We start from the raw sequence: 21,561 nt of genomic DNA, 5'->3' as shown, positions 1-21,561 counted from the left end.
CCGGGGGGGGGGGAGAGAAACATGAAAATAATAGTTTTGGGATATTTTAGGAAAATGTCTTCCTTTAAGCAAGAAGCTAAGAGATTAGATTTAATTAATTCTCTGAAAAGAATTAGATGTAGTTCATGTCTTCTAGCCACAAGAATAAAAGCAGTAAAACCACAAATTAGCACAACAAACAGTCCCACCTTTCTCCATTTTATGGAGACAGCATTCCAATGAGGAATGCCCGTACTAAATGTACAGAAATCATCATTGCACAGTCACCCATTTTATACCTTTGGCATATAGAATATGGCATTTTACACAGCAATGTTCTTCAGTACTCCGAAGAACATTTTTAAGGCACCAATATGTTGCTGATGTAAGTTACACTTTAAAGAAGACTAAATACCATTTTGCCTTTAAATTGTGGCCACTGTTAATAAAGAAAAACAACACGTTAGCTTAAATGAAACACTCTAACACAATGTATAACAGTCTGATATGATGCTGTAAATCCTTCCTGGTCTTCATCAAGGCAAAGCTCACGGCATGCGTTTCAAATGTAACCTTGCCTGTCGTTGATGTGGTCACTGTACCAGGCTCGAAACTGGTCACAGTGAGTGTGCGGGCACGAGAATGTGAACAGTGCTCCACTGTCTTGTAACAATAAGAGTGACTGCATGTGTTGAGGGACATTGTGTGTTGTGTGTGTGAATGTGAGCGTGTGTATATGCTCACACCACCCTTGCTTAATTTACATAGATGCAATCGCACCTAGGCTATGCCACGCATTTTTACACAGGTAGGGAAAACGAAAAAAAAAGCGTACAGTACTCCATTCTGCGTTATGAAAATGATAAAGAACATAACACATTCTAAATCTGCAATCCAACGGTGGATTTACGCCCTGCATATTACTTCCCGTTTATTATCAGATGCTGGAGCATGTGATGCGTACAGTCAGCCAGCCGAGGCAGTCAGTGGTTCAGACCAAGTGGTTTGGCCTAGTGGGGAGTCGTGGGGCAGACAATGGCCGCACTGTGTGGCTGAAGTGCCTTTGGTGTCAATGACTCTGCCAGCAACTGAGACTGGCAGATCCAAAATGGCGGAGCGCAGAGAGTCCCGCTGGTGCTTGTCATGATTTAAACAGGACAGTTTTGATCCTTTTTGGATGCAGATTTTCTTTGGTGGGGGGTCATATCAGAGCTGGGAGGTTTTAAAAGTGGAGAAAAGCAGTGCTGTGCTGCGCCGCTTAATCTGCTGGCACTTTATTTATTTTAAAGAGACTGACGGGGAAAGGGGAAGGAGAGAAAGCATGTGGGAGAAGTTCAAAAGGGTGATGGGGGGGGGGATGAGGAGGGCTCTCTTTCTCATTTTGTCTTCTTCCTCTTCAAAGTCCAGTTTGGCTCGCCCAGAGGTGGAACTGAGATGTTTAAAAACTTCAAAAAAAAAAAAAAAAAAAATCTGAGGTCCAGTTTCTGGTTGAAGCGACAGAAAGAGAAGAAAATATTAATAGTGACACATGCAGAAATCCCCAGAATAAAGAATGACTAAAATAAATGCGATTAGCGTGGGAATGCAGCGACATGAGCAGCGCATGTAAAGTGGCAGAGTGCAGAAAAAAAAGAAACGTGTGATAAACAGAGTAAACTTACGCTTATTGAGATGACAGTCACACAGCTGTAGAGGGAGACTGGCTCTGAGGAGGAAGAAACAGTCGCATTTTTACATTCGGCGCTTAAGTGTGCGTACACACCAAAAATGTGCGTGCACCCGTGCGCAAGCGGCAAATCCTCCCTCTGTTGTTGAATATGTGCATATCGCTGTCTGCGTGTTTGCCCTATCTGTTTGGGCTGCGTGTGTCCGTCTGTCTGTCAATCTGTTCCCAGCGCTGTCTGTTTGCTAATCTGTCATATTCTGTTTGCTAGATAAGGAGATTGTGAGAATGTGTGTGTGTGTTTGTGTGTGTGCACACTGAGCAAATTCATTTAAACTCTACCATGGCGATGGCAGGCAGGTATTGCTGTTTGCTTACAGCCAGATTCATGCAGTGTTTTCACTTTACAAACATACAGAAATGCTTTGACTGGTTTAAAGGATGCCTTTTTAACACAGATCAGCTCAGTGTGAATGAATGACTTTCTTCACCATATCACCACTATGTTACATACAAATGATTCAAAGTACATAGTGCTGTGCAAAAGTCTTGAACCATGAAATAAGTGCGATGATTTACTGAAACGTGTAATCGTGCATGGAAATGCAGCATGTAAGGGTTTATGGAATCTAATGAGCTTGAAAGCCAAATTTTGGTACGACCACCTTTAGTCTTTAGCACAGTCTGCGCACTCTTAGGCAGCTTTCTTGTCGTTTCTTTAAGTAGTCTTCAGGAATAGTTCTGCAGACATTCAAAGGTTTTATTCAGATGTTGGCTGTGTTTCGTTTCATTCTCGGTCAGTCTTTAATCCCACACTGCTTCTGTAATGTTGAGGTCTGGGCTCTGTCATGGCTGGTAGAAAAATACACAGTGATGCACTATCGAGGTATTGGAAGTGTGTTTGGGATCACTGTCATGCTGAAAAGTGAAGCTGTTGCCAGTCAGATGTTGTTCAGATGACATTGCATGGCAGATCAAAATCTGATGGAATTATAAACACAGGAAAGTACCATCTATTTTGTCACCACTCGCTGGAATGTGGCCTCAAGCCACGATCGAGCGTCCCCCTCATACATTTACACAAGAACTGGACTGGAAATCAGTCCAGTTCTTGTGTAATTTGACATTTCTGTGAGGCTTCATTGAGCCCATCTCTCAGGTGCTGTGTCAGGTCTTTAGTGCACATGACTCTCAAATAACTTTACTATTCATCTATTATAGATAGTTTATAGGTCTTTTTGTCTTTCATCCTCGACTTGTCCAGTTACTTCAAATTTCTAAGCACATGCTGCACAAAAACAAGCTGAGATATGTCAGGGTTTCAGCTAATAGCTCTGTGGGAATCACCTTGTTGGTGCAAAGATTCTATATCCCTGGCATTTTTCATAGATTCGACTAAAGAAATTGGAATTTTTGTTTGTAACAGGCCACCAGTAAAAGGTCCCAAAAGATTTAAAATTGGCTCATTGCTTATTTATCTGTTATGTGTAGACACAAAACTGATTAGGTGCCTTTTTTTTTTTTTTTTTTTAAACGCTCGAATAAGTTATAGGTCAGTGTCCGGCTTCAAGATCACTTTAAAAGTTACAAGATAAGCTAGAAAATGGGAAGTAAAGTAAAGAGATGAAAGGTGGCTTAAGATTGTTGCAAAATCAATGTTTGTAGACTAATGTTTTAAAGCACTTAGAAAACATAAAAAATAACAAAAGCAGGTGTCACAAGCAAAGAGTAGTTTAGTGACCTGTCAATCACAAGAAGCCATACTCTGGTTTATCATCTTATAATCTAGAACTAATTTAGATAGTGAACATCATGGTTTATTAAATAAGACGGGAAACTAGCCATTCAGGCCACAAACCCATCAGAATAATGTTGACATAAGGTCATAAAACAAATGACAAGATGGGTCATTTTCTCATGTTCTTCCACAGTCAGAGTTATTTCAGCTACCAGGAGTCGTCCATGCTTACCATCAGAAAGAAGGCAAATCTGCTGGCTATGTTCATCTTTTAAATACAGTCTCTTCTTCTATAGTGTCCTTTAAACACACCTCTGTGCTCTTCGTTAAATAATTTTAAAAAATGCTTAGAAATAAAAATGTTTGCTCTGGAGTAATTTCTATGTCTTCAGCCGGCAGTAGCCCACAGATTAAAGGAAATAAGGCAAAGAGAAACAGAACTCTGTGGGCGTTCATGGCTAACATCTTGATACTAATGACAAAGTCATGTTTGTAGGAGTTTAGAAGGGTTGCCTACAACCATATTTAGCTCTGCAAACTAAAGCCTGGGCTTTTAAAAAGGGACTTTTTCAGCAAAGCTTCCCTTCCTAAAAGGCTCTAGAAAACCTAAGAAGATCAAAAAAGACGCTTTCGTTTCCAGCGAGCAGAAAAGCACATTTCTCACTTCAAGTCTATATTAAAACACTGGTGAAGTGTTGAGTAATTACAGGATATAAAAATAGCTTTTATTCACCTCGGCGATCACATGTTATCTTTTGGGCTTGTTACACGTGTATACTTTTTTTAGCCCACCTGTGAGCAGCTTGTTGATCCAGAGCTTCTCCTGGGGTCCCTCCCAGACGCTGGAGATCCCCCCTCCTTCTGACTCCCGACAGAAGAAGTGTCTGAACAGCTACTGTGGACTGAAGGGGACAGGCAGAGAGAGTGGGGCTGTGTGACAGAGGTCTGTGCCAGACACAGTTAAAACAATCACATTTTGCCGGTGGAGGCACAAATAATAACGCCTTCCTGCGTTTTGAGTAAAATGCACATGCATGGAACAGCTGCGTTTTTAACCTTGTGCACGTTCGCGGTTTAATGGCGCTCGTGTTATAACGCTTTCCTGAAAGGAAAAAAGAGATGGAGCGCACGAACGCCAGAAACAAAGAGAGAGGAGTCAGAGTGAGATGGCATTTTTCCCATCCTGTTCAATGAATTTCTAACGCTGTGTTCTGTCCCACAGGATAATTCATGCATTGAAATTCTGAACTGCTGCACTCAATGAGACACCTGGTGAGCAGTATGTGCATTACACTGGGCCATGAATGAGAAATCACTTTGGCTCTGAGACAACAACGGCTGATGGAGGCTGAATGATGGCCCTGGAATCTAAAGGACTGTACTTTAGATTAGGTACTGTGATTTTATTTATTTTTTATTGTTTTATGGAACTATGTGCCTGCACCCTTTTTGAAAAATGCAGTTTGACATGTGATACAATTACTAGTATCAGATTGCGTTGTTCATTCAGCAGCATGCTGTGAACCTGTTACTAACCACCCCATATGTATCCATTGTCTCTAAGGCTTTGTCCTCCATGCACTCGGGAGTCTCTAAATTTCTCTTACTGCTTAAACACTGAACAGCTTTTTTAAAGACCGATTAAAATCCACTGGAGTTCTTCCTCTGCTTGTGTTCTACCTCTCCGGCAAGTTTTCTGAAATTAAACCAGGTAACTTTTACACAGTCTTGCAGACCAATAAACACTCAATGTGGAGAGAGTTCATATTGGCCCTACAAGCAGGAAGATGGCACGCTGTCATAAAGGGATGGACATGGACAGCGACAATACTCAGGTGGGCTGTGGAGTATTAATGATGCTCAGTTGGTACCGAGAGGCTCAAAGTGTGGCGACAAATCATGCTCCACAGCGTTGAACCGTTGACATGCTTTCATGTTGTTTAAGCCAAACTCTGACCCTGCCATCTGAATACAGAAACAGAGACTCGGACAGCAGGCAACATTTTTATAGTCTTCTGTTGTGCAGACAGGAGTGGCACCTGGTGTGGTCTTCTACTGTTGTAGCCCATCTGCTTCAAGGTTTGATGTGTTTTGCATTCACAGATGCTCTTCTGCCTCTATTGTAATGAGTGTTTGTTTGTTTTTTGAGTTACTGCTGCCTTCCTATCAGCTCAAAGGAGTCTGGCCATTCTTCTCTGACCTTTGACATCAACAAAGAACTTTCACCCAGAGAACTGCTGCTCAATGTATATTCTCTCTTTTTTGGACCATTTTCTGTGAACCCTAGAGATGACTGTGTGGGAAAATCAGCAGTTTCTGAAACACTCGGAGCAGATTGTGCGGCACCAACAACCATGCTATGTACACAGTCACCTTTCTTTCTCATTCTCATGCTCATTTTGACCTTCAGCAGGTTGTCTTGACCACGTCTACTCGCCTAAATTGAGCTGCTACCATCTGATCAGCCGATTAGATATTTATGTGTAACTAAACAGTGTAGTACTTAATGAAATGTTCAGTGAGTATATATGATAATATCACAGTATTGCTGAAAACTGGATGTATTATTGTAGTGCTGATTAATTCTCAGGTAGTTTTAACTTGTTCTCAAAGTGGGATAGGATTACAAGGGGGCTCCTTTGGAAATAGTTCTTCCCTGTAAAGGATCCCTTCAATTAACAAAACAATATGCAGTTGTAGAAAAAGTACAATGACAAAATGTTTTTTATTAAATTCTTTACTTTTTAACACTCTAAGTGGAACTTTTACCTGAAGGAAAAACTGAATCTGGGACTTATATTATTATTTATAACTTGTTGTTTTGTTACTAGGCCTCAGCCGCACAATGACTTGAAATCCAGATCATTAAAGGATAATGTTGGAATTTTGCCCAGCTCAGTTAGTGATCAGGACAAATTGGCTACATGAACCTAGCCTAGCAGTTTCAATAACGCACCCATGCGAGCGCCAGGCTGCACATTTTGTTTATGGAAGTGAGACAGTTTGTGTCACCGCTTTGAAAACAGTTTAAGGCAGACACACAGTAGCGAGGGCTGTGATGGGATTTGATCATGGCACAAGTAAAACGTGTTTCCACAGTTGAGCTTTTTGACTGCGCCGTATATTCTCCGCAGGCATGTCACAGCTCTTCAAAATTTCTCAGTGTGAGACAAATATCAAAAATTCATAGAGAAGCCCAGGGGTGCACGATTGGAAAGAAAAAAAAAAGAAAAAGAAAGAAAGAAAATAAGAACAAAATAATATGTGTACCATATTATTACCTTGTCACATGGGGAGATACACCCAGGACCCGTTTTCTTTCCTATCTGTAATCTCAGGGCCACATCACTTTCAGCTCGGAGAGCAAATTCGAACAATCCAGTAATCCAATCTGGTCACATAAAACTGGGCGAATTCCCGAGGACACAGGTTGTACTGAAAAATGGTTTCAGCTTCCTTTATCTGCGAGCCGAGATGTGGAACAGCGCGCCTCAAACTAAGGAGTGCACCTAACTCAAACATAACGTCCTCCGCCAGATCACATGCTCACTTTTTAACGCTCGAGATAAGCTTAGTTTCCACAACAACGATTTAACACAGCCGGGAAATCAAAACATGAGATCATATTACATTATCATTCCCAATTCTACATGCACCTTTTTTTGTTAAGTCTAAGGCGCCTCAACATCTACAGGTTTGTTCCTTTTTAAACTTACTTCTGTCGCTGAGACTGTAGATGGAGTCCAACTCTGAGCCTGGAGTTCCTGTTGCATCCAACAGAAGCCTACTGGAAACTCCCATGCACAGTGACTCCTTCAAACACAACTCTGTGAGAGCAAAGGCACAAAAATAACTTCATGTTTACCTCATATATTGCAAGCTTGTAGAATATTACCAGTTTTATTTTATTATTAGCTCAGAATATTGTGTTTGTTAGAACAATGCCATCTGAACAGAAGGTAACCACGCCTAAAAACGTGCCGAGCAACTTATTCAGCGTGATACTGCAATCTAAGCCGATGGCAGGAAGCAATGCTGAGGCGCAAGGCTTCATGGATAAAGGAAGGTAGAACGCCTTCATTCACGGCCAACACTTCCTTGTTTTTTGGAAAAATCAAAACAACAAACTGGGCCAGAGGCGATATTTTTACATGATCTCTACTTAAACATCCGCCACCAGATAGCTTATACACATAACAAAGGTGATGACTCAGTCTGAAGGACTTTAACCAAGTGTCCAGAAAATGAAAGGAGATTGGAACAGTGTTATAGTCTGCTTATGATCTGACAACTTGGCACAATGTCCTGTTTAAGGATCCAAATCAATACAGGAGACCTAGAGATCAACAGTGCCGTTTGTCTTCAGAGCAGCAAACTATGTTTGAAGTTGGACAAAGATAACCAGAGTAAATGAAAATGCAAGTTTTAATAATGATTTCGTTGATTAAGGAGAAAAAAGTTATCCAAACCTGTACGGCTATAAGTAAGTGCCCTCTAAACCTAATAACTGGTTGCTCCACCCTTGGTATCAAGAACTGCATTCAAGTCTTGGTGAACTGGCAGCGAGACTTTCACATCACTGTGGAGGAGCTTTGGCACCTCTTCTTTGCAGGATTGTTGTAATACAGATACATTGGAGGACTTTTGAGCATTAACGGGCAGTTTGAGATGCTTCGACATGACCTTAATCACTCCAAAAAAATTACTTGAGCTTAGATGGTCACACGTTCTTGTTCAGGATTTTCTGGTAGAGAGCAGAATTCATGGTTCCATCAGTTACAACAAGTCGTCCTGAAGCAGCAAAGCAGCCCCGACCATCACACTACCACCACCATGTCTGAGTGCTGGTATGATGGGATTTTTAGGAATTGCTGTGTTAGTTTTTTGCAAATGTAACGGGACTCAAGCCTTGAAAAAAAGTTCAAATTCTGTCTCGTCAGAATATTTTCCCAACAGTTTTGGGAATCATCAAAATGTTTTCTGTGTTCTTCTTGGTCTGCTGTGGTTTTCTCCTTGAACTCTCCCATGGACGCCATTTTCATCCAGTCTCTTTCTTATTGTCGAATCAAGAACTCTGACCTTATCTGAGGCAAGTGAAGCCTGTAGTTCTTTAATGTTCTTCTGGGGTTGTTTGTGACCTCCTGGATGAGTTTTTGATGTGATGTTGGAGTTACTTTGCTATACCATTTGTGAATAATGGCTCATATCGTGGTTCATAGAGTTCCAAAACCTTAAAAATGCTTTGTACCAGTTTCCAGACGGACATAATCAATGACTTTGTTTATCAGCCGTATCTTTTCGATCAGGACATGACGTGTTGCTTTTTGAGACCTTTTAGCCTGCTTCACTTCTATTGAAGTCATTTCTTGATTCATCAGGCCTGGCTGTGGTTTTTGAAACTGAACTCAGCTTTCTAAGAAATGTGATTAAATACAGTTAATTCAAGACTTAACAAAGGAGGGCAATTATTTTTGCACAACAGGGCCAAGATGGATTTTGACAGCTTTTGCCCCCCTTAAGAAATAAAATCATCATTCAAAAAATACATATTACATCTACTCAGCTTATCTTTGTTGATTATTAAAAACTGTTTGATGATCTGAAATGGTGCAAAACAGCAAACAAAAAAATGAAAATTAGGAAAAAGGAAAATGTTTTCAGTTTTTGTAACAGCACTGTTAAAATATACATTGCTCCTAAGCTGCTGAAGGAATACTGAGCTGTTGCTTATCGAGTTAAAGGTCTTTACCTGTATTGTTGATGGCATGTGTCCACAGCAGATGGGCTACGTCGTGAGTCCAGGCCTCTCGGTCTTCCCTGTCGCGCGCTTGCAGGGTGATGCAGTCTCTGGTCCTTGGGGCCTGTCGGACCCACACCTCGAACTTCACTCCCTCCTCGCCGACGCTCTGAGTCAGGCCCATCTCATTCGTCTGCATGGAGAAGTGTTAAAATCACACACAAACTCTATGACAGGAAGTCTGCTTCTGACACAATCCCACTGCTGGAAATGCTTCATTTGGTTTAGGTGAGGGGAAAGGCAGGACACGTGACTGGGAATTCACCAGAGATTTGCCTGCTCTATTTTCACACGAGCACATCTGGACGTCACATTGCCTTTGTGCAAGGAATACGAGTGGTAAAAGGTTTCATGCCCCATCGGTATGCACTGGTCATCTGTGCTTGCACATCTCCATCAGGTGATGTTGTGATTCAAAAGAAAAATACAGAGTTAAACAGAGTTTATAGAGGAAAGAGGGGGGGGAGATAAAGCAGCGCCCAAAAAAACTTTAGAAACCTCAAATTTAGGTTGCTTTCAACAGAATCTAGACAGAAAGCAGATTTTACAGATAAGACAAAGTGCTGGAGATGGTGTGAAGGAGAAGTGTGTGTGTGTGTGAGAGAGCTGTTCACCTTGATGCTGTGTTTGTAACTGTAGGCGGTGCGTCCCGGGCTGGGATTCTTGTGTTTAGTGAAGATTACGACGTGTTGATAAAGGAAAACGTTCCTCACGCCCGCCCGCTTCCTCCGAGTTCCCCCGCTCACTGTCAGCTCACCCTGCCGCACCAGCTCGCCGCGCTCCGTCACAGGGATCTGAAAACACACACAAACACACACACGTTAGGACACACTTATATTGGCCTTAGGCCCAGGACCAACCCTCAGCAAAAGATGCCATCTTCATTTCAATCTTAAGAGGAAATTCAGGCCTGAGCTTTAAAATCCTGTCTCTTTGCCAGGTTCCAATCTTGATTGAATTGGTTCATTAATTATCTTGAAAACAGATATAAAAATAAATAAGCATCATTATATCTGAGAATCCATAAAACGCTAACAAAGCGAAATATTCTCACTTTTACAGATTCAATTTTTTTCAATTTTTTCCCCCCACTCGCTCAGAGGAGAAAAACTCTGTTGATTCTGCTCATCTGTAGCACAAAAACTAGGAGTTACAAATTAAACGGTCGTCGTATTATAAAGTCTCAAACCCTCCCTCCTGCACCTACTCTAATTTTCTGTTTGGAGTTGCGAGACACTTTGACTACAAAGACTGAAAAGCTTTATTCTCTATTCAACTGCGAAGGACAAAGGAGCATTATTATTACAGTGCCTTGCATGGTGACATATTCTTCACATGGATGCTTCGTTCTGCTGGATCTTTGCTCTAATTGGCCAGCTGAATCACATCTTTTGTAATAATAAAAAAAAAAAAGAGAAAAAAAAGTGACTTTTTTGTTCATGTCAATTACAGGGTTGCGACTTTGAGATGCTGTTGGAAGTCAAAGGCACACAGACACTCATAATAGGCGAAAAAGAAATTACATAATTGTCAATGCTAGATATGCAAAAGCACAAAAGAGCAACAAACAAGGCAAATGCAAACGAAACAAAAGCGTGCGGACAATGAATTTAAAAAGGTCTGGAATTTTACAAGCGGCCACTGACATACAGTAGATTCTTATTTTTAAACCTCTAGAAATGAGTGGGTCATGATATAAGTGATGCTTCACACACTTTATGAACACCCACATCTACACCCACCCAAACACACACATGGCTGTACTTAAAATCATTTTTACTTGGAGAGGTGTTGCAGCGCAATTTTGAAGTAGCTCAGCGCAAGTGTTTGTGCTGCTGTAATCTTTCCCCTCGTTCAGAATGCAGAGAGATGAGGTGTGTGTGTGTGTGTGAGTCAAACATTTGTCACGACTACCACTGAATATTACAGCTGTGTCAGAGTACAGTGGTGTAGGGCGCAGGGATGTTAGTGTTTTTGGACTTTTGATAAGTCGGTTTTTGTTTATTCCCAGTGGGAGAACACAGTCTTTCCTCCCACTTGCCACGTCCTTGTTGCAGCTCTCAGGACTAGGAAATAAGAAAGATTCAGCTTCATAATTCAGGTTAAACTCAGTCTGGATTGAGATCAGATGATGACAACTGATCTCAGTGGAAAACCACATCAGCTGATAAGCTTCTAGGTTTACTAGACCCCGAGTCACAAAGGATTTTTAAGACAGATAATGTTGCCAATATCCGATGACTCAAAAATCTGATATTCTGATACATCGGCTAATATTTTTTTCTTTCATATTTCTAAACTTAAACAGATTTCCCTGACGTGTTATTTGTAGCTCAATGTTTAATATTAAAACTCTGTTTTTAGTTCTCCAAACTTGTTGCCAACAGGAAACATGCAGAGTGCCCCCTGGTGGACACACTATGAAACATCAGCCCTCAGAAAAAGATTGAGTGTTTTTCCCGTCTCTTTACTTTTTTAAAATTTTGAAATCGTATTTGTCTTTATAATGCTGATACTGATACATTTAAAAATAGCTACCATCGCACTGAAGAAAAACGTCCGACTCTGCTCACATCAGCAGCTTGTTGTGTTTTTGGTGTTTCAAACATGTGCTCCTAACGGGAAAATTGCACAGTGCCATCTAGTGGACAAACTATGCAAAATCAATAGTCCTAAAAGCACGTGCCTTCTATATTGGTAAATGGCTAATATAAAAAAAAAATGATCAGGCAAAAAAAAACAAAAAAAACAACAATGAGGCGGTTCTGCTCGAATCAGCTACTTGTTCCTTTTTTGGTATTCCCAAAAGCTCCAGATCGGCTTCTGGGTGGAGCAGATGGCTGCCCCTCTCTGATCCTGCTTCTGCCAGAGGTTTCTTCCTGAGAAAAAGGAGTTTTTCCTTCTTACTGTTGCCAAGTGCTTGTTCTTTACCTTAGAACATCTTCTGGCAACTGTTATATAAATAAAATTGAATTGAACAGGTGGAAAAACTGCGACACAAACACTCATAACACATTTGTAGGCTCTTTCTCCGATTTCTTCTTCACTTTTTAAAATGTCATTTATCAACCATTGCAGACCAATATCAATGTATTAGCAAATAAATATCATCGGCTTGAAGGAAAAAGTGGTCAGGCCCCTAATACTGACAAATCTCATACATAATGCAATGTTTGACTTGCTTTAGCCTGCCTGGAGTTGCAGCTGCCTCTGCAAGCTGCAGCCCACCTCTACCCCAATTCCTCCTCCTCATGCTGTGTTTGACTTCATCAGTGTCATGTCTGTTGTTACTGATGCCCGCTCCGCTCTGTACCAGATATGCTGCTGCTGCTCCCACACCTTATGATCTCTGCATATCCAGATGGAAGATCTCCATTTAGCCAAAGTAATGCTGACGGATTCAGTCATAGTATGTGAGTTTAGATGCTCACACATTCACACACATTGTCCTGATTCTTTCTATAAATAGATGCCGCAGACTGTAGTTCACAATAAATGGGCTTTTCCTTTTATGAGCAAAACCTCTTAACATCTTGTAGTAGTAAGAAAATGCAAATGAGCTTCTATTTATGTGCCTCCATGAATTCTTTAATGTGTTCTTCTTGAAACATGGCGAATGTAAGCCGTGTTTCTAGTGTTTGTGTGGAAAATAAACACCAATACATTTATTTGATTTATTTGGGGGTAAAAGAGAAATAAGTCACTTCCACTGGCCTGACCTCAACAAGATTTTAGTTTCTTTCTCTCTAAGAAAAGAAAGTGGGACTTGACAGTTGCAGAGACATAAACTGGGACAAGCATTCTCACCGGGCATCCGACGATGAGGTCACTGGCCCTGAGGTCCTCGCCGTGCCGCTGGGCGTGTCTCAGGATGGAGAGGGCGGAGTCTGAGGCGGGGTTTATGCCTCCCAGCTCCTCCAGCGCCTCGCAGTACTGTTCCAGCCTCTGAATGGGAGCCTGCAGACAGTGAGGGAAGGCCAGAGGGGAGAGGGGGGAGGCTTGGGGAAGTTTTGACTGAAACAGGGGAGGGAAGGACAAATAAAAAGGTAACATTAGCAAGTCTGCTGGTGTTCCCTCATCATGTTCAGCTGGGCTGTGTTCACTGTATTTTATTACACACTTCACTATAAGTTGTGTTCACCTTAAAACACAGTCAGAAGCTTCGCCCATGGATGTCACATGTCCTACCTTGTGCCCTCTGCCGGGACCCCCACCTCCTCCAACCAGAGCATTTTCGGAACTCATCTAAAGCAACCGATTCCTGTTATGTCCTATATCTTAGAAAGGGCAGCTTCAGACAATGTCCTGACCTAAATGGCCCGAAAGGTGTCTGCGTTTTTTTACTTTGACTTTACTTAGTGGAAAATCAGTGACATTTTTTTTGTTTTTCTGACACTGAACAAGTTTTCTTTTTTAGAACATGTGAATTTTCCCACCCAAAAATAAGGACAACAAGAGTGATTTTTGGTCTTTGTCAAAACAGATGATATAAAGAGACAGTAAAAGAGGCCAGCTCGTGTCTTACACCTCTAATTCTAACAGATACGCCTATAAACCGGAACGTCAATGACACAGCAGCTCATCCGGCTTGTGGCCCATCACACTTCACAAGATTCGCCTGAAAAAAAAAAAATCGTCAAAGGTGACATTGAGCTCAAGCACATTTTCGGCGAAGACCCATTAGGTGATCGTTGTGTCCACTGTGTGATTAAATTGTGAGCGATGCTGCAGGATGAGCGGCGATTCTTGTGAACCGTGGATGTAAGCACACTTTTAGCTCATCGCCCTTCAGCCCAATAAGCTTAATAATATATAAATCACATGCAACTAGTGAAGATTTGCCAGTTCGCTGGTCTAGAGATGGATGTTGGTATGATTTTAGTGATCTCTCTACGATTATTAAACATCCGGTTCTTTATTGATTTCCTCATTGATTCCTAATTCTGATTTTTGGTTGAAAAAAAATAAAAGCTTACACAAGTTTTCAGCACCACTGCAACTATTTTATCATCTCCAAGTCTAAACAGCGCATAGAAAAGTATTTGACAACCTTTTCTCTAACAGGCAGCTGACAGAAAAACATAATAAATCTGAGCTGCTGAGCTTGGAGGCATGAGGCTCTGATGGATTGGACAAGTTGTAACCAGTTCTCAGCAGGAATCACTTTTTGATTTGGATCCCTTATAAAGACACGCGCCCTCGCATCTTGCTGCTTTAAAGAAAACGCTCAGGGTCTAAATAAGAAAGTGTATGGGCTCTCCTTTGGTCCACGCTCAGCCTGCCCACCACATGCCATGAAGTCTTTGCTACCATCAGCTCTCAAACATGCTACATCAGGCTGAGCCGCTCCTCTGAGATAGTTACAGTCGCAGTTAACACAACTCTCTGTGGATGATTGTGACATCATTTGGCATGTTTTGGCAAACGGTTCTTTTTTTTTTAGACACGTGTAATCAAGGTAACTATGGCTTTGCTCAGCAAGTATGAAAGTTCCAACTTGTAGCTGCTGCTTTAATGTTTCTTCCATTTTCTTTTCATCCACTGATCCCAGTAACCCTGAAGAAGCAGCTTTGCAGCAGTAACAATCATCAGCACCATCATCATTCAAAATGAACACCAGTTTAATGTCCCCTGCCATCATGATAGCCATATCCCTGTTATCAAGCTGCTTTACAGCTGCTGCTGCTGCTGCTGCTCAGTGTGGCCTGAGCACGTGCTGCCTCCTGGTGGCGACTCGTTAGAAATGCTGGGTTTGAGCGTCGCCTCAGAGGTTTTGAGCTCTTTGATCTCTCTGTATATAGCCCTCATAATAATCTCACGATGCTGTCGATGTATTAGTTTTTGTTAATTGTAGCTCGGGAGCTCCAATGACTTTCTCTGTAATCCGCCTTTAATTGGCTTTTCTAGTGTGCATTAAACTTGTAATTACTGTAACTTTACTGTATACAGCTCGTTCATAATTGCCGCCACCAACAAATAAAGCAGCTTTAATTGGCTTGAGCCTGTGATGTGTTCAAAAAAAATGACTCATAGCAACGCTCTTACATTGTGTAACCAGTTTTCTAAAAAGAGAAAATAACCAAATAAAAAATAAATAAATAAGGGTTTATTGTTAAGAGACACTTTTATCGCTTTGAAATCATGTTTACTGAGATGAACTGGTTGAATAAGAGTTAAGACCGCAACTCTCTCAGTAAAATCTCTGCAGGAACAAGACTGGTTTTTACTTCTTTTTTTAAGAGGCACGATGAATCCTACCTTGAAAAAGTCGGCTGCTTGTGTGACCAGTGGAGAATCCAGGTCTGGTTTGGTCCTGATGTACTGGGAATACTGCAGAAACTGGTCCCGCTGTGTGGTGACAGGCGAGAAAGTTGTGTGAAAGATAAAAAAGTTGATTTTAATCAGATTAATTACACAGAGAGGGATTTAATGGATATTTTTAAGCAAATTATGCTGACTTCTAACTAATCTGTGACATTTTCTATATGCAAACATATAAAACAACCCCTCAGAGGTTTATGTAAAACTGAAGAGCAGTGCATGCAGTCATACAGCTTCACTTGGCATTTTGCAACTTACAAATTTACTGAAGCAGTCCTGTTGCAACAGGCTTTGCACAAGAGCGCCCTCCATGGCTGGGAGTAGGTCCTGCGAATGAAAGGTGGTGAGGCTGGCCCAGTTGGGAAACAGCGAGTCTGCCTTCCCCCTGATGGAAGCTGGGGTGTCTGAGAGCTCCAGTAAGGGCAGGTACGTCTCTTCTACCCCCTTTAGCACAGTCACGTACTGCCTCTCTGAACTTAGCATCCTACACCAGAGCAGGTACAGCTTACTGCGGTGGAGATGGCAAAGGGTGGGGAGGGGAGGAAAGAAACAGTGCATGAATACACTTAAAGGAGAAACAAACATGGAAGCAAGTGGACAAGTGGGAGGTAAGGGGAAGCGAGAGCGAAGATAGCAACGGATTGAGATCAAAGACTCAGTAATGAAAAAATTATCTAAGATTGCATCCTGACTGATAAAATCAATGCGAAAGAGCCTTCAGTTGTACTTAAATTATCCCTAAAACTATGCATCGCTTTTTCTTTCATCTCAGCCTGTTCCATTCTTGCTGCGACTTACTATGTCTATCTCTGACTGATTTTCTTACGAAGAAAGTGGAGTACATGGAAAAAGGACAAAAAAAAAAAAAAAAAAAAGCAAAGAAAGCCAACACACACCTCTGTGCGGTTGAACCGGCCCTATCCGTCCCCGTCTCCCTGTCTGTCCTCCCCAGCAGAACATGCTGGCGCGGTGACCCCGTGTGATCCACCACCTCCTTGCTGCTGACCTCCACTCCTCGGATCAACACTCCTCCGCCACTACTACCACCACCACCACCGCTCCATCCTGGAATAGCTGCAGCCATGCTAGTAGTAATGACTGGGTCGGCCAAAGCCCGTCGTCCCAGCCAGGACATGGGGGAGTTACGGCTCGCCCCAGCCACCGGCGACTCAGCGGGTTTGGGGGTGGCTGTACCTCGACGGGGGGCCAGGAGAGCCTGGAGGTCAAAGCTTGGGTGACGCTTCCGAGGTGGCTTGAAGGGAAGTGGAGCCTCTGTGGGCTGTAAGGGAATTGAACTGGTCATTGGTGTGACTGTGACACACTTCAGTTACAACAGTACAGTCCTGTAACACACCTCAGATCATAGAACAGAAAACATTATCATAAAATAGAAATCAAACTCACGCTCTTCTTTGCAGGATTCAGAAGGTTCGATAGAAACTTCCCTCCCCCGGCCCCACCTCCTCCTGCACCACTTCCTCCTGCCGTTCCCTCTTTCTTATTCCCTTTCTCCTCTCCTATCTTCAGTGTGGAGCAGGTCTGCGGTCTGAACAGTGATGCCAGGGATCCCCAGGACTGCAATCCGCCTTCCCCTCCGCCAGCTCCCAGCCCCCAGGAGTCACCCTCTCCCTCGGGGCCCATCAGGTCCCAGAGGCTGCTGGCAGAGGGAGTTTTGGTTTTCCCCTGTCCCTGATTTTGCGTCCGGTCAGACTGGAGGAATCGGGGCTTGACCTGTGCTACTGTTCGCTGGTATCGCTCAACTGTCTGAGTCCAGAGATCCAGCAGTGCCCCGCCACCCAGCTCTATTGCTAAAGAGCGTGCGTCCTGGAAACGGGACGGGGGTATTGGAGGGAGGGAGGCGAGAGGGCAGGTGGAAGAAGAGGAAGAGGAGGAGGTGGAGGAGACTGCATCGCACCACTGGGTGGCCTGCACAAGAGACAGGAAAGTCAGGGAAGTCATTAGGACTTCCGCTCGGCATTAAAACACTTTGGAACCATGACTGTATGTTTATAACTTCCTGTGTGTGTGTGTTGCAGAGGTCTTCCTGTGCCGTACCTCGGTCAGAGTGGACAACAACCTCTGTGTGTTGTCCAGAGTGGTCCAGCAGTCAGACAGACAGTGGGACATGTCCCTGAGCTTCTCCCTGACCGGAGGGAGTCGGATCTGGACGTCGCTCAGGCCTGCCCAGTCCAGTTCACACCAGCCCTCCAAATCACTGAGCAGTGACAGAGTCTCACTGTGGAGCTCCTGAAAGATGCCAGAAAATGGGCTGTCAAGAAGTATTTACTGTAGAAGACTGACAGGACACACTTGGGAAATCATGGATGGAAAAATATTGACTGCATCTCTTGGGAATATGCTGGGAAAACTTTTCATTAGCTCGTTTCCATGAGAATGACACAAATATGCCACTGAAAAGCACAGTGGGCTTAAAGCACATCTATTCACAGTTTATCGTTTCAGTTATTGACTTCTCAAACCCTACAGTGGGTGATTCACAGTAACACATGTGTCTTAAGTACGACTAATAAGATTTCTTATCCCAGAGTTGACGTGACAGAAGGGATTTTTTTTGTGGGCGATGTTAAGATGCTTACATGTACTGTAGAAACAAAGTGAAAGCAAAAACTCTGAGGGCGGACGCTTTAACTGTATGTGAATATTCTCCATGTTGTTATCATGATGTGTGCTTACCAAAAGTCATTTACATGCAGATAAAACTGGACACTCCCCCTTTGTACTTGAAGAAGGTCAGTCGGACCAAAACACTGTGATGCAATAAGTGTATTAGCGGTACATGAGACGGTGTGTGGGAGTCATATTTCACCGTTTTGTGAATATCATGAATGAAATCTAAATGACCTTTAGAAGACCAATTAAATCAAAGTCTATATGAGTCACAGCTGCCAACACATAAGTACTGTCAAGAGATCAGGGCTAGACATCGCTGTAAGCATTAGAGAAAAGAGACAGCCTGTTACCAAATCCATTTTAAAGCCACAATGTTTGCAGGAACTCTGTGTTTACAACTCCTTTGATTTTACACCTGATCTCTATCCATTCTCTACTGTTTATCTTTTTCAGGGTCGCGGGGGGGCTAGAGCCTATCCCAGCTGTCTTAAGCTATGTCCACACTAGCAAGGATAAATTTGAAAACGCTCCACGTCCACACTAGCGTTTTCAGTCGTTTTCACAGAGTTGCGTGTCAAAAACGGACGAAAACGCTTACGTTCCAGTACTGCGCATGCGTGAAGCACAAGAAGATTCCACCTGCCTCATTTCTGTCTGCCGTTTCTTTACTTTCCGGCTCTCTGAAACGTCGCAGCAAAATGTCGAGGAAAAGCACAGAGTTTTTTTAAATGGGCTAACAATGAGGTGGAGTTGTTGCTGTGAGTAACACAAAAGTACAAAGTTGCAAAAGCGAGTGAGAATTAAAGAATTTGAAGAAAAGCTATCTGAAGCGTGTACAGACTGATATTCATCTTTAATAGGGCTGTCAAAATTGAGCGCAAACAAAACAACTGCTGTATAACGCCCTCCGCTAGCTTAGTTTAATTGGTCACATGACTGCATCACATGACTAAAATGTGTCATTGTTTTAGAAAGTCTCCGTTTTTGTTGTCCACACTGCGACGCGAAAGAGCATTTCCAAAACGCTGCGTTTTCCTTGAGCAAAAACGGCGTCTCAGTGTGGACTGGAGGCCAACATGGAGAGAACACGGTGCTTTTTCAAATGAAAACCTATGGGCGATTTAGAGTTTCCAATTAACCTATCCACACTAACTTACTAACACTAATATAAACTTGTATTTATATGTAATTTCAAAGAATTTCATTCAGATCACACACACAGTCAATCCTTCTGAGTCTCAGTCATCGCCATCAGTGACTGACGCCGTTATGCAAATGAATGAATTACTCAGCCACAGCAACAGTGTTGCTACTGTAAGATGATGTGAAAGAGGGAAATTTTCTAATCTACGTTGCCTAGTTGTTTTTTATTTAGCGTCAACCCTTTAACGCCTAGTGTTTTACATTTGATACACACAGTTTTGGTGAGTTTTGGAGACTTCTACAGCATCCATGTGATCTCCCCCCCACCGAAAAATGTTATTAGTAAATTACCAAGCGGATTTTTAATCAATAAATCGCCAAAAATGCATATATGCAATTTCATATTTTTGTTTTTTAGCTGTCAGAAGATTCAAAAAACACTTCATCCTTTACCCCCCCCCCAAAAAAAAAAAATAAAAAAAAAATTGGCAATTATTTAATCAGGGCTTTAAAGGGTTAAGACTGGCTCCATAACACTGAGCCCAGTGAACCTGCATACTTTAACGTGACACGTGAAAATGTTTTCACACAAAAAGCACATTCATCTTTGCATTACTCACATTGGCCGTTTCTTTGAACGTCTTGAACCTCTGCTGTTTGAGCGAGAGTCTGCTGAGGGAGAGAGGAGGATCCTTGTAGTCCTCCAGCTGCGACTGAACCTGCTCAATCTCTTTATCGCACTGTGGATTAAAGGCGGAGGTTTGGGTGAGTGGAGGACATGAGGCGCTCTGTTACGCATAAGATGGGGAAAAACTGAAGATGATGAAGCAAAAAAGAAATACGCAGATTACAGAGTGTAGGTTATTTTAAAGTAAAGCAAATCTTCCTCAGATACCTTTTCCAGTTTGTCCACCAACCCCGCCAGACGCCCCAGCGCCTCCAGGTCACGACCTCTTTGGTTGGACACTCGGACAAGCCGATGGAGTGCATTGTCCACGCTGTCATAAAGTTTAGAAGTTACGGCAAGAGCAGCTCTGAGAGGAGAAGAAAGAAATTTTGGTTTTCATTTAAATCCTTCGAAATCATGCTGACAGAAATGATCTAATTATAAAACAACGTCTCATGTACAGCACAGAAAAAAACCATCTTGTATTATTGCACAGCTTAAGCCAAAACTCATTACACAGTAAGAACAGAAGAGCTACAACAGTCTTCAGATCATCTCTAAGCTGCAGTCATGCACAAACAAGCTGCATCGCTCTGTCCTTTATTTGATGTGTTTTCTTCTCCAGCTGGTTTTCATTTTATGGCCAAAAACAAACAACTCTGTTTTTGTCAGGAAGATTATTTTTAACCTAAAGCTCATCCTGACAAAATAACCCTTCAATCAAAATTTTAAAAAGCATGGGAAAGGAAAAGAGAAGAAGATTTAAAATATAGTCTTCAAGTCCTATGCTTAATGATTATTAATGCATCTTTGCAGAATCATAACATTGTGGGTTGTTAGGTTGTATTAAAAAAATAACTCAGGAATGCATAAAATGCCCACAGTACAGCTACTGGATGTTAGAAGGAAATAGCTTTCAGTTCATTGTTGGTAAAGTGTGGCAATAGGCTCCAAGCACAACTTTGGGGTGGCACGACACTCGGGTGGAAGGTCACCAGCTACTTTGTTACATATGTGTGCTCAGCTACCCATTAAAACGATAATTTAATCAGCCAATCACATGGCAGGAACCCAACGAAGTTCAAACTTAGGAAAAAGGCTGATTTTAGTGAACATGGCATGGTTGTTAATGCCAGACGGACTGGTCTGAGAGTGTCAGAAACTAATGATATACTGGGATTTCCCCCACACAAACAGCTCTAAGATTTTATAGAGAATTAAACTCTGCAAGAAAACGTCTTGCTGATGTCAGAGGTCAGTGGAAAGTAGCCAGACTACTAATGAGCTGATAGGAAGGCGGAAGGCTTGGGTGTTTGTCCTGTCAGCAAAGAATAGGAAAATGAGGCTTCAGTTTATATGCAAATCCAATAGTTTCTGTAAGATGACAAGACATTGAACTAACACTGCTGGCAGAGCTCAGAGAAGGTGTGGCCAATCAATGGTGGAGCCAAATCATGTTCAGCATGATGGTGCTAACACTGACAGATGGCTAAAAATCACTATAATATCGTGGTTTAGCGTGTTAGCATATGCTGATTAGCACTAAATAACCGGGAGTGTTCGTTTTCCAGGGTTTTTGGCCCCAATATTTTTATTGGATTTTGTTACTTGATTTAAAAAAA

General features: G+C 42.2%; 1 protein-coding gene across 2 annotated transcripts in view; it reads right to left on the bottom strand.

Moving 5' to 3' along the window:
* Positions 1 to 9: 9 nt before the first annotated feature.
* Positions 10 to 21,561, bottom strand: part of arhgef40 (Rho guanine nucleotide exchange factor (GEF) 40) — a 52,882-nt gene continuing 31,330 nt past the window's right edge. For both annotated transcript variants that reach the window (XM_005751453.1, XM_005751452.1), the window contains exons 14-27: positions 20,168 to 20,306; positions 19,893 to 20,012; positions 17,554 to 17,745; positions 16,903 to 17,424; positions 16,395 to 16,777; positions 15,757 to 16,006; positions 15,436 to 15,525; positions 12,985 to 13,191; positions 9,792 to 9,971; positions 9,130 to 9,310; positions 7,097 to 7,207; positions 4,173 to 4,282; positions 1,641 to 1,684; positions 10 to 1,463 (exon numbers count right to left, since the gene is read on the bottom strand). In XM_005751453.1, coding sequence (XP_005751510.1) covers positions 1,658 to 1,684; positions 4,173 to 4,282; positions 7,097 to 7,207; positions 9,130 to 9,310; positions 9,792 to 9,971; positions 12,985 to 13,191; positions 15,436 to 15,525; positions 15,757 to 16,006; positions 16,395 to 16,777; positions 16,903 to 17,424; positions 17,554 to 17,745; positions 19,893 to 20,012; positions 20,168 to 20,306 — 2,512 coding nt within the window. In that variant the 3' untranslated portion in view covers positions 10 to 1,463; positions 1,641 to 1,657. The remainder of the gene's footprint in view (positions 1,464 to 1,640; positions 1,685 to 4,172; positions 4,283 to 7,096; positions 7,208 to 9,129; positions 9,311 to 9,791; positions 9,972 to 12,984; positions 13,192 to 15,435; positions 15,526 to 15,756; positions 16,007 to 16,394; positions 16,778 to 16,902; positions 17,425 to 17,553; positions 17,746 to 19,892; positions 20,013 to 20,167; positions 20,307 to 21,561) is intronic.

This window comes from Pundamilia nyererei, unplaced genomic scaffold (assembly GCF_000239375.1).
Source record: "Pundamilia nyererei isolate P.nyererei 1_Seehausen unplaced genomic scaffold, PunNye1.0 scaffold00312, whole genome shotgun sequence".
In the NCBI taxonomy this organism is placed as follows: Eukaryota; Metazoa; Chordata; class Actinopteri; order Cichliformes; family Cichlidae; genus Pundamilia; species Pundamilia nyererei.
Note: the sequence above shows the minus strand (reverse complement) of the source record. Positions and strands in the feature narration are given on the sequence as shown.